A 13,409-nucleotide genomic window follows, 5' to 3' on the forward strand; every position below is an offset into this window, starting at 1 on the left:
TTAACGTAAATTCAAGTGTTGGTTGAAGGGAACTTAACCCTTCAACTGAACTAGCATTTTCGAATTTCATACAAAAGCAAATCATCATTCACAAATGAAGAACACGGGTCACTCATGGTTACCTCCCAGTAGTAGGGCATCAACAGTAAACAGATGGTTAAAATATGCCAAACAAAGAATAAAGTCATACAAGTAATGTGTTATACTACAAGGTGAATGGAGTGTACATCTCAACAAAAGAATACCAATCCACCGCTCAATTATATGCTCTTTCTTCAATTTAGCTTTGCAGCTTGTCTACAAAGTTTTCAGTGGTCTATCAAGGCCGTTTCGGTCTCCGACAGGGGGGCTGCAATGCAACAACAAATTCCTAACTCAATAACCAACATACGAGAGCACAAGCCCATGTTGCATGAAGGAGGCACAAGTACATGTTCGTCCCTCTACCCAAACAACCAAACAAATTCAAAATATATCCTTATTAAAGTGTATGATCAATTCATCATACTTGATTAAAAGTATGCAAATGCAATTTCTTCTGTAAAACATGGAACATAGACAACCTTTTTGATGGAGGAAGAATAAAGAAACCAAAAAAATGTCTTTAAAAATCACTCCTCCCTCACCCCCCCAAAGTTTACTTCCTGTTCTGTATTTCAGAGTAGCATAGCATTTAAAAAAAATCAGGTGTTAAGAACCAAAACAGCGCGTGAAAAATTCAACATACCGAGCAAGTCTTCAAATGAATCTGTCAAAAGTGATGAATCCATTAACAGAGGTGGTGAGAAGACTTGATCCTGTGCATCCTCAAAGTCAAAAATTGACCGCTGAGCATCAGATGTTGCATTTGAACCAGTATACGAGAGAAACCCATTTACATTGTCATAATCAGAGAGCCTTTCCAAATCATTCAACATATCTGGAAGTTCATCAAACTTGCTCATCCCATGCCCACCGGATGCATGACTCTCAAGCAAGGAATCATCCATTTGTGATACAAATAATCTTTTGCTTCTCAATGAAGCTCCCCTTTTTTCGGTATCTATATGAGAAAAGCTGGTTTCTGAAAGGGGGACAAAGAAGTGCTCAGAACTTCCATCAGATTGACTATCCCGTGATGAATCTGAATTACATGACCGCAATGACAGCGCTGCTTCTCTTACCGACCTCTTCAAATTCTGGACATACAAACTGTCACTATCTACAAAACAAAGCCATTATCAGCCACTTTGTCTAACATAACGATGAAATGCCCTTGAAAAGAATATCATAAGCTTCAATAAAAACTTAAGCTCTTAACATAGCTCAAGCAAGAGTTCTTTAAGGATAAGCATGGACGGTGCACAAACTCACTTTCCTTTGTGCTGAAGCTTAATTGAATTACAAAGAATGGGAATCATGGAGCCAAGGGTTGAATTCTGAACCACTTGCTCAAGCACCAACTCTCCTAAAAGCATAAATTGGGTGGAGGCTCAAGGATGTTTTATGACAAAACATAGACAACTCTTAGGACGCAAAGCATACCTTCAGCTGAACTCGCTACTTCATTATTTGATGGAGGATCCAGAGATTTGCTGTCAGAGAGGTTCTCAGTTTGGCTGGTTTGAGGGGCATTACTCTGGCGCCTTTGGACATTTCCAGCTTTTCCAGAAGATGGGGTCAAGCTAAACAATTGAGGAAGCTTTAAAGTGGGAGGACTAATAGAAACCTTGTCAAGCTGAATATTAGATAATCTTGAAGTCACCTCACTAACATCATCAATGCTATTGTCCTAAACAATGTCAAGTGATATGGAAACAATAGGGGCAAAATCAGACATGATATTGTGAAGGGATTAAACCAACAACCACATTACTAAAATAGAAGAATACCATCCTCCCACTACTATGTGACTGGATAGGTGATGTTGACCGACCATTGTGTCTGCTCATTGGTGGTAGATTTGCAGCTATACAGTTAACCTTTTCTGTACACTCTGATATGGACTTCTGTATGGTTGGAGCAACGTCCTTGAGTTGGTTAATAAGAACCTGCAAATTAAACATGCAACTGTGTGAAATTCCTAGGAGAAGAATCTTTCTTGTATAGGAACAACATTTAAGGATCAACTCTATACAAGATACTCAACTCCTACTGCATAAAAGATGACGAGATAAAGCAAAGTAGGCTTAAAATATACATCAATGTTTAAGTGTAAAACCAGCAGCTAACTGAAAGAGAATGCAACGCCTCCATGACCAGAGCTATATGCTGAATAATAAGTTAACTTGTATTTTACTCATCTACTTGCATTAATACATTGGCCACAGACACAGCAATAATTATGTACAAGAAGCTGTCAGCAAACAAGGAAAATAAAGGGTCTGTTTTCATCTTAAAGATACAGTCCACCAACTAAAATATGTAAGAATTTAATATAAATCTAATCCCTCAAACTTTAAGGGCATGCTAAAAAGATCTGAACAAAACTTTTTGTCCACTTTTATAAACAATACATTCACAAGCAAAGTAAATTTTCCGTCCACCAACTAAAAAATGTAAGAATTTATATAAATCTAATCCCTCGTACACAAAGGGCATGCTAAAAAGATCTCAAGAAAACTTTTTGTCCACTTTTGTAAGCAATACATTCCAAAGTAAAGCAAATTCTCCAGTAAATAAATATAATTTAATGCACAATAAAAGTCCCAAAAAGGACAATTAACATAGCAAAAAAATCAAGGACATGTACATCATTTCTCCTTCTGCATATAAACATCAAGTTGGTATAAACTGCATTAGAAAGAAATCCAACCTTGGTAGAATCTAGCTTATATTAAAACATGGTTTAATGCGGTACCTGGAAACTAGCTAAATGTTGCTGATGCTCTGCAAGGGTTGCTGCTAAAGACTCAGCATGGCCACTCGAGCCCTCTTCCTGTCCACTGCGCAATATATCTGGACCCTCTCCATCATTTGCTTTTGACTGCAGATAATGGTATGGTTTAGATGTTTCTCTAAGCAATAAATAAGATAACGAAATATGACATAATCAACCTACAACTAGTCATTATCTTTATCAACTGAATAACAAAGAAAATAATCATGGTCTATAATTAAAATTAATCAATGCACAATAAAATAATAATCACCAAGTATTTAGAGCAAAAATGTTTGATTATCTTAATTTTCAAAGTCTGAACTATAAAAACAAAAACTATATTATTACACACACTAAAATGGTTCGGGAAAACTTACTCATTAACAAAACAGCAATGTTAAGAAAAGAACCTTTATCATGATTAAATAGTTCAATGTTTTTCCAAAGGTATCTATTCAGTGTTAGCATTATATAAAAAAGGGAGAAACATTTCATAATCATGCAAAATTAGGACATTCTCGCTAGACAAAAATGCAGAAGACCATACCAAGTTTAAAATATTTGTCAAGTTTGATTTGTGAGCTTTGTCAATTAGATAAACATATTTGTTAGTCTTTTTCTAATAGTTTTAATAAACAAGTTTTGTCTTTTCTTTAGTTCACTTTGATGTTTATGATATTTCTCCTATAGTTACTCCTTTTGGTTTTTTAAATATTTTGTTACCTTCATAGATGATTATTCTAGATATACCTAGATTTGGTTAACGAAAAGTCTTTCATAAGTGTTTTATATTTTTTAAATTTGTCTAATAAAGTTAAAACACAATTTGGTAGATCCATACATGTTTTTCATAATGACAAAACCTGTGAATATTTATCTAACCAATTCTTGTAGTTAATGGTATTATCCAATGGTATTCTTCATTAAACATTGCCTTCATACTCCTCAACAAAATTGAGCAGCTGAACATAAAAATAGATATCTCTTCTCAACCTGTAGTTATAACTTTCTCCTTGGTTGTTCAAATGTCTTACTGGGTATCAAGGATCTCATAAAGGGTATCAATGTTTTTTTCCTGATTTTATTCAGTATTTCATTTGTTGATGTCTCTTTTCTAGGGTAGAACATACTTGTACAAAACCTCACCAGGTTGATGATGAGGCCCGTATGGAGATAAAGCTCAAAGAACCATTGGTCCATTCTTATTGGGAGAATACGGACCCTAGCAAGTGGAAAGTGTGCGTGAGGAAAAGGAAGAAAGGCACAAGGCAAGGTGCTGAGCTGGCAAGAGTAGTAGGGTCAATGCCATGAGGCTGTTGATAGAGAGGGAAGGGGGAGAAGTTGTTGGCTTATAGAGAATCATCTTGATTTCTCTGTTGAGGAGCTCTGCTATGGGAATTTCAGTCTCACTCCTTTTGATTTTCCTATCTTTTCAATAATATCATATACATTTCTATTACCTGTTGTGCCCGGTTCTATTTCTGTATTTTTGGTATCCATCCAAGACACTATCTCCCATATTCAACAAATAATGATATAGTGAAGGTCTTCTCATAATGCTTGATCCTTCCAAGACACTATCTCCCATTCCGGATCTAGTCATCTCCTCTGAAAAATTATTAGCCTATAGTGGAAGTGGAAGTGAAGAAAAATGAAATTAAAAAAATGCAGGTGGAAATTGACAAAAATAATTTGAAAAAAAAAAACAGACTAGCAATCTGCGGTAGTTGGCGGCAGCGGTACAGCAGAAGCAACTAGCAGCGATTGGTGATAATGGCGTTGGGGGCAGTGCCAGTAAGCAGCAAGGTCAAGGCAAAGGGTAGTGAGGCTGAAGAAGAGAAGCGTGTGTATTAATGTTGAATAAGTTTTTAGTAGGCCTGACCTGACCCAATTTTTAACAATGTATCAGTAAGGCTTTAAAACCAACAGAAGACAAAAATAAGATAGCAACCCTGCATTTAGGGTTTCTTCTCCTTGCCTTACGCTGCTGCCCCTCATGAATAGGATTTTTTCTCTACTTTCTTCTTCACATTGCTACCTCTCTTCTTCATGTCACTGCCCCACCTTTTCTGCCATATCCATTCTGCACCCACAGGTCGTTATGCAAAAAATGGCCGCCATGGGCCACCACGAGAAACCCGCTTCGCCAACGCCTTATTGTGGCAGCAAGTTTCAACATTGCCACTGGTTGCCACCATGGCACCGCCATAACCGAGTTTGATAACATTATGAGGATTCATCTACCTCATTGTACATGCAGATGCCATTGTTATCACACGTAGTGATAAAGCAGTATTGTCCAACTAAGAAAATAAGTCAACAATTGTTGCTTAACAGTTCTAGACAATATCTTGGACAATTGAAGTATTTCCTTGGTTGCACAATCCAAGGACGGTTTAGTCATATTTTAAATGCTATAACACACCAATGGATCCAAGTGTCAAGCTTGTGTCTGACCGAGGAGAGTCGTATTGTAACCATGGGAGATATAGACAATTAGTTGGTCAGCAAAATTAGCACAATATGAGTCCTCCTGATATTGCATTTGTACACAGCGTAGTAAGTCAATTCTTATACCCTCCACGTCAAGATCATTGGGATGTGACCACACAAATTCTAAAGAAAATTAAGAATGTTCATGGCAAAGGCTTTATTATTTATTTATGAAGGTAAAGGAAATACTTAAATTGTTGAGTATTCTAAGAGTGACAAGACAGAGCACCAATTGATAGATACTTCACTTCAAGGGATTGTGTTCTTATTGGAGATAATTTAATACCATGGAAAAGTAATAAACAAAATGTTGTGGAAAGACCGGGTGCAAAAGTAGAATACAAGACAATGGCATTAGTCACCTGTGAGCTTATATGGCTAGGCAACACCTCAAAAAGCTTAAATTTGAAGAGAAGTTTATGAATGCAGCTTAAATGTGACACCAACAACATAATACATTACCTCTAATCAAGTTTTTCATTAGAGTAAAACATTGTCTTTCAACATCATCTCCTTTCCATGAAGTTTGAAACAAGTATCCTTTGTATGGCCACAACTTTTAAAACGCCAACACTAACCCTCCTCTCTCTTGGTGTGCATCTTTTCCAAATCTCAATTTCCAACTTTTGGAATCTTGCCAGATGTCAAGGCAATGCTTTCACTGGGTTTCTCATTCACCAAAAAACCATCCTCATGTTCTCTTCACCCCAAACAATGCAGAAAGCCTCTCAAAGATATGGAAGTGTCTCCTTCCCAAGAATTTGAGCCCGAATAGGTTGATATTCAGGATTACATTCAAAAATTTTGACCTTTAAGTAGCTCATGCAAAAGGAGGAACATTAATATTATTTACCAATTCCAAATTCTAGTTAATCAAGTTAATTTATTTGGAATTTCATAGTAACTAGTCATTGAAAAAGAATCATAATTGGGACCAAAGACTCTACCTTCCAACTCATACTAGGTACAAATATCTTGCTTCACAGAGCATGAATGATGAAGATTGTTCCATATTTGCCTAGTGGTGAAAAAGAGCACATAGTTCCAGTTAATCTTCGATATTACCCCACAACCAATGCATGATGAGAGAGTCCTCATCTTTGCATGTCTCAAATTCAAATTCAAAATCCAACTCATTGAGAGCATTCCCTTCAATATGACTCAACCTCTTTTGACCCTTCAATGTCTTACAAATAAATTGTGACATCACAAGATAATTTCGACCATTGAGCCAATTAGCTATTGGTAGCACAAGAAGATCAGAAGATCATTAGATGTCAGGGGTACTAAAGGGGTGGACCTGGGCTACTAGCTACTCATGAAAGTTTTTTCTCCAGCCATCATCAATTACACACTCATGAAAGAGCACATGGATGGTTTGCTTTGCTTAGGGTTCAACCTCCACAATCATGACTACCTTGAAAAAGAGAGGAGAGGTCAACAAGTCCAGGGGTGGTGTGGTAGTCTCGCCAAGTTCCAACTTTGGTAGGGCAACGTGTGGCTTACAAGTGCTCAAAATGTTGACACTCAATAGCATGTGTGACCACAATTCAGGGTTTGAGTCTTTCAAGGATACATCAATCAAGGATACACCAAGCATGGATGCTGGGAAAAAAATCCAGCAATGAATAGTGACGGAATGAAAAGAAGGGGTCGCAATGAAGACTGTTGAAAAATGAGAAAAGTGGGAAATCAAGGTCCCCAAGATTGGGAACTCTAATGCCAACTTGAAAAAGGAGAGGAATAATCTTAATATTTTGTGATAATAATCTCAATGTACAAGGTTCCTTCCTATTTATATCGCTGACACTAAATTCATTCCCTGAATTGGGGGATTCAATCTTTCATGATTATGCTAATATACTAACTACCCATAATAGGGAATAATAACGAAACAAAAAAAATTAATATTTACAACATCAATAAATTTCCTATCTTACAATGTTGGCATCTCAGATATGAACCCAAAACATACCACAGTATCACCATATTCAGATTTTTAAATGATAATAAAAATTAAAAATAAAAAAAATGCAACAATATGAGGTGCTTGATTACAATATGATATCAGTCCTAGAAGTTCTTTTTTACAGGGTTTTGTGCTCAAAAGGTTTAAATTTACTAATGACTCCCTATTTATAAAAGCAGTTCATTAAACCATTTTTAAAGCATATAAGTGTCTCTTATTACACATACAGCTATAATAGCCAAATTTTGACAAGGTATTTTAAACTTGACATCTAAACCTCACCTCCTTTTCTCCAAATGGATCAAAAAATGAAGAAATAAAACAAGAGGACAAAAGAGATAAAAAAAAACAGTGATCCACCAAGTTAGAATGACACCCAAAGCAATAAAGAGGAACCCGGACTCCTTGCCTCAAAGCATGCAAGACATGGGTTCTTCAGGCTAACCAGTAGATGACTCTAGCAGCCAGCAATTTTACTGAAGAGCATTTGCTCATTTTATTTTACTCCCTTATTTTCTCACATTCATTCAACAGCTTCAGATTTTAAGGATCATCTAGGTGTCATCTGAGTGAAAATAATACACTGGAGAGTGAACTTTGACAGCATAGCTCAATGCAGCATCTTTTGGGGATAAACAAGGAGGCTCTATTGATTATTTTCTTCATTCAGATTAAAACAGATTATCTAAAATCCAAAATCGTCTCAGTTGCAGAGTTCAGATTTGGCTTCAACAAGAGAAGGTCAAACTCAAAGTTGAAGCTATCCTATCAGGCTTGAAAGAAAGGAATTATAAGAGCATACCAGATGAAGTGATTGTTTATGGATACGCTGCAAGGCATGGGTCCATCGCCGTATAACCTCTGCTACATCAACAGTTTGGTGGACTCTTCCAGTTCTGTCATCCACTCTCGTTAATGTCTCATTACTAAAATGTGATCCATCATTTTCTTCTTTGTTATCAATCGCAGAAAAATCCCCAGGCTGACCAGATAATACATCTGAATATGGAGCTTGAGAACTCTGATCCATTGCTGCAAGCAAAGATGATCCAGAAATTCGATACCTGAAATTTTTGCATTAAAACGTAAGTTGGTAATTTGGAATACATGTATTGGAAAGGCAAGGCAGGCTACATCACAAGATTACCTGTGTTCTCGATGAGCAATCAGGTCCTCGATAGGACCAGATGCAAGGACTTCATGTTGACCTGTATCAAAAACTCAATATCATCATAAGCTTACTCTTTTTTACAAAACAGTCAAAAAATTATATAAGAAAAAAAGGATTCTAGGTCGTGGAGAGATAAAGCAAGGAATCTTAATATCATAATTGAAAGGATACCAATACCAATGGTTTATCATCAACATTGATCATGGAAAATGTAATAGGCATATCAGAAATGATAAAGTAAAAATAAAAACTGCAAAAATTTACAATTTTGTATAGCTAAACCACAAAAATGGCAGAATCATGTTAGAATACACTGAGAAGAGCAAAAACTTACTATTAGTCTATTCATAAATACAGAAATACAATTGTAAACATATAATGCCAGAAATCAAACTCACTAGAATAACATGATTCATTAGACATGGAAAGTGCAATAGCATTATTAATAATTGCACTTACTTTTACGGGCTAATAAAGACTCCCATAGTCGAGTGGCCTTTGAAACTAAATGGGAATTCTGACTTGAACTGGAGACAAGATCGTCCCAGAGCTCTCCTTCCAACTTCACTTTATTCCTCAAGTCATGGAGTTTTTCCAATTCTTGTTGCAAATAAGCCTGAATTCAGATTTTATATTGTAATTGCATAAGTAACAAATACATAAGGAATATTCCTGACAGGAAAGAGGATATGAACTATATACACAATACATAACATATGCAAGACGGATTTGGTACAAAGCACTTCATAATCGATATACCTCTTCAGCACATAAGCCTCGAAATTCAGCTGTCATTTCATGAGCCAAATTTGACCACATAGCCTGACGTTGTACAGCCATCTCTGCATTCTTAAGAAACTTTCTTCTTTCAAGGGCTATTCTTGCCTGTTTAAGACCAAAGACTCCATTGAGTAACTTAAAGACCAAGTGAATCACCACAAAAATTAAAACTCTTCTTTCCCATTTTCATCACTATTTGCATATGAGAAGAAGTCATAGGAAACACACAAAGACAAAGTATTATTGATACTTTGTACGACTTCAATTTAGAAAAACAATTAGACAAGAAGGAAAAAAAACTTCAGAACAGTCAGAATGACCCTTTGGCAATATATAGAAAACATGCCAAACTAGTCATATAATGGCACCAACTACAACAACTCATGCAGATATTCCCCATAACAATAGTCACTTCGTTCTTAACCTTTGTAAGAAATAACACCATTACCTTTGTAACTGGAAGTAGCGTAGCTGCATGTGAGAAGGCTACATCAGTCAATGGTGCGGGCAATGGGTTAGAAGATATGTCAGCAGTAAATGTCCTTCGATGAACCTCTCTTAAAGCATGCAAAGAAAGTTGCCATAGAAGCTCAACAAACCTACATCAGAATGAAGACTTAAATAACTTTAGAACTGTCATCAACAAAATCAAAATAATGAGCTTCAATTACAATCTTACCATATCCGACTACTATTACAACATAGCAAAAGCTTTAACTCACATGGTTGGGTCCGACAGAATAAACCAAGTCTTTAAGATCGGTCCTTTTTAATTCAATTAATTTTTCATAATCTCTCTTTACCCGACTTCCACCAAATCAGTTATTCGTATTATGGCTTTATATTAGTCTTCTCCTCATATGACAAACAAGTTTAGGTTATATTCTAATTGTACCATCTCTCAAATGCATTAACTCCCAATCCTGTCTTGCATGTTCACTCATCTACAACATTTAGCTTATGCTCGTTTCAGGTCTTTACCGACCAGCATTCAGTATCATAAACCAATGATTTTACCGTTAATAGCACAGTACTAATGAGTACTATTTAGGGGAAAGGTCTCATACACTCTATACCTCTGGCTACTTTGTTCAGTTCAGCAATTCTTCAAATAACTCTTAAACTGTTAGCAGATTACAAATTGTCCATGATTTCACTTATTACATCGATATCGATCCATCAACAATGCACCAAATTGCTAAAAAGACAAGACCCTTAAATCAAACCCATTTCACCCCTACTCACAGGGATCAAGACAGCCAACTGCACGCAAACACAAATCAGCATATCATCACGCAATCAATCACACGCAAACACACTAACCTAGGTCCACAGCACGTAGCAAGTGAAGAAACCCTCGAATTACTCCTCGGTAACGCTCCCTGCGACTCAAGCTCGCTAATAATCCCTTGCACAACCTTTTCCAGCGCCATCCAAACACATTTACTCAAATTACATAAAAAAAAAATAGAAACAAAAGAAAAAAAAAATCAAAATAGATATACCTTACGAAAATCACGCGACTGCGCGGAATCGAAAATCGGCCAGACCTTGTCGAAATCCTGGGAGATCGAGAAAACGCGGGTTAGAGTTAGAAGGAGAGATCATATAGGAAAGGAGACTAGTACCGAAAGTGGATTGAGACATACTTTGGCGGATTGAATTGGACCTCTGAGAGATGAAAGGATAAAGTAGAGAAGCTGTTCCCCCAATTTAGGGTTCGAGTGACGGAAATGCCCGACCCGAGGAGTCGCGTTGGATGCTCCGACTCCGATAATCGCCGGATCCAGTCCCAACAACAAGCAATTCGTGTACATTGCACTCTCCAGCTCTATCTCTCTCTCCTTCTCTCTGTCCATCGTCATCACCTTCTCTCACACACTCTCTCTCTCTTTATCTCCCTCTCTTTATATTCTTTTTCTTCCTCTTCGGTGTTATCTGTATGTGTTTCGGTTGCTTCGTTTTCTTCCTCCGATCCTGGTCTATCGTGATGTGTAATTGTGTTTTCGATTTTTGATTTTTGTTGTTTTATATTTTCAGGGTTGAGGTCCCTGGGAAAGTCCGAAATTGCGAAGCAGTACCATAATTTGAAAAGCAGGGGTGGGTTTGGAATTTCAGGAAGTTTGGGTTTTGTAAATTCGTTGCTATCACACCGTTTTGGTGAATAAGATACGACGTCGTTCGCTGCCGGCCCAGTTCTATCGTTGCACGTCTTGTCGTTTCGGGTTACGTGAGGTGGGAGTGTTTCGTCGTGCATGGAACGCTAGTTCTTCGAATTTGAATACAGAAAAATAAATGCTTGTTAAAAGATTATAGCAGTTTTGACGGGAAAAGAAAATTGTACCACTTGTTGTATAATTGGATTTTTATTGGTTAATTATGTTTTACGTAAAATAAATCATTATAAATTAATGTTATATAATTGGATTTTTATTGGTTAATTATGTTTTGCGTGAAATAAATCATTATATAATTGGATTTTTATTGATTAGTTGTGGTGAAGACATGTAAGCATGAAGATTTTGTTGGGTGACTTTATAAACTTTATTGTAAAAAAAATTACTTTCACGCAAAGGGTTCACGTAAGAAATAGGCTCTAATTTAAAGCTCGAGAATGAAGTTCTTTTATCCTGAATTTTAAATCTTTTGTTTTGAGGATAATTTTAAAAAATTAATAACTGGATAAGTTTCAAAAATCTATGATATATGACTAAATTATGTTTTAAAACACGATTTTATTTTTTTAAATAATGCTAATTGAATTTTAAAATATTATTCATTTTAAAAATGTGAAGTTTCGCTTCAAAACAAGATTTTAAGTCGTATTTTAAAATATAATTTTAATATTTTTAAAGAAAGTTGGGTATGTAAACAGAATTATCATTGTGAAAAGTAAAAATAAAATAAATTTAATATTTTAGTTCATAGAATTATTTTTCCTATTTAATTCGTCGTATTTTGAACTGAGATTAGAACAATTCTTGTCTGAGTATACAAGTTGCCAATGCTAAGTTGCTTTATCTAAATTGCAAGTTCAATTCAAGTAGTAGCCATAACTTCAAAAGACAGTAATAATAGAGAAAGAGATTACCGATGTGTATGTTACTTCAAAGTTACCATTTTCTTTTTTTCTTATAATATTTAATGGAACAAGTTATGATATACATAAGCATGGCTTCTACGTGATATATATATATATATATATATATATATATATTATTTACTAATAAATTAATATGTGAATTCAATTTTTAAAGATTTTAAAATTTGAATTGATTTATTAATTTATTAATAGTTTTAAATAATGTATCATTCTATTATACTTTCTCATTTGGTATTTAAGAAGTATCAAATTTATGCATCTTTTAATAATGTTAAAACTTGTTTAAATAAATCTTATTTTAAAGTTTAAAAAAAAATGTCTAATGAAATAATGTTTATCAAATAAATCGTCTAGGATAAGTTGGTTGAATGTTATATGTATAAACGATATTTTAAAAGTGGAACGTTACTCAAACAAACAATTTCTAAAAGCTTATACACATATAATGCCCAAATGTTTAAGGAATGTCTAACTTTTTAATACATTACGAAATAGTACTCAATTATCTCTTGTGTTGCGCTCTCTTTTTATATGCAGATCTAATCAGTACAAAACCTCATTCAAAAGTCTTGCATCGGATCAAAAGATCATTAAGAGATAGAAGATATTATGAGAATATTTCATTTATGCCTTTTGTTTGTCTCTTCCGTATAAGTAGCACAATTTCCTTTGTAAAATGCAATGTAGCATATAACCTCGTACTAAAAGGCTACATCCCTATGTGAAATTCAGTGCTCTATGTAATGGATATTTTTTAAGAAGTCTATATAAAGAGGACTACATGAAGTGAAGAAAATAAGAATCAAGATTTGTTATTGTTCTTACACTGTCAACATTCTCTTAAGCTTACGTCATCTAGACTTCATCTTTGAAAAAGAAAAGTTTTATTACAAGTTTTTAAATCTCCTTTGTTAAACAATATTTGACAAAGAACGTATAAGAGAAAGAATTAGTAAACGTTACATATCTTATTAATTGTCATTACTTTGAAAAAGCTTAAACTCGCACTAAACGCTCATATTACATATCATCC

At 35.2% G+C, this 13,409-nt stretch overlaps 1 protein-coding gene across 2 annotated transcripts; it reads right to left on the reverse strand.

The window, feature by feature from the left end:
- LOC108345965 (AUGMIN subunit 6) lies at positions 1–11,287 on the reverse strand. Of its 2 annotated transcripts, none has more exons than XM_017584841.2 (13): positions 10,923–11,286; positions 10,779–10,835; positions 10,597–10,691; positions 9,722–9,872; positions 9,253–9,378; positions 8,953–9,109; positions 8,470–8,530; positions 8,125–8,386; positions 2,840–2,965; positions 1,872–2,030; positions 1,525–1,771; positions 728–1,201; positions 1–349 (listed from the first exon to the last, which is right to left on the reverse strand). In XM_017584841.2, exons 1-13 carry the CDS (start codon positions 11,136–11,138, stop codon positions 309–311), a joined length of 2,172 nt encoding a protein of 723 aa, XP_017440330.1. In that variant the 5' UTR covers positions 11,139–11,286; the 3' UTR covers positions 1–308. The 2 variants fall into 2 exon arrangements, with proteins under 2 accessions (XP_017440330.1, XP_052723316.1); XM_052867356.1 differs by lacking the exon at positions 1–349 and adding an exon at positions 1,354–1,447 and having other exon boundaries at positions 1,063–1,201; positions 10,923–11,287.
- Between the last annotated feature and the right edge of the window lie 2,122 nt (positions 11,288–13,409).

The sequence above is a fragment of the Vigna angularis genome, chromosome 8 (assembly GCF_016808095.1).
Source record: "Vigna angularis cultivar LongXiaoDou No.4 chromosome 8, ASM1680809v1, whole genome shotgun sequence".
In the NCBI taxonomy this organism is placed as follows: Eukaryota; Viridiplantae; Streptophyta; class Magnoliopsida; order Fabales; family Fabaceae; genus Vigna; species Vigna angularis.

Coding starts and splice junctions, on each gene's coding strand:
- LOC108345965 (XM_017584841.2), bottom strand. CDS start 11,138: ATGACGATGGACAGAGAGAAGGAGAGAGAGATAGAGCTGGAGAGTGCA. Junction 9,110..9,252: donor GAGGCTTATGTGCTGAAGAG/GTATATCGATTA, acceptor ATCTGAATTCAG/GCTTATTTGCAACAAGAATT. Junction 2,966..8,124: donor ATAAACAATCACTTCATCTG/GTATGCTCTTAT, acceptor CATTATCTGCAG/TCAAAAGCAAATGATGGAGA.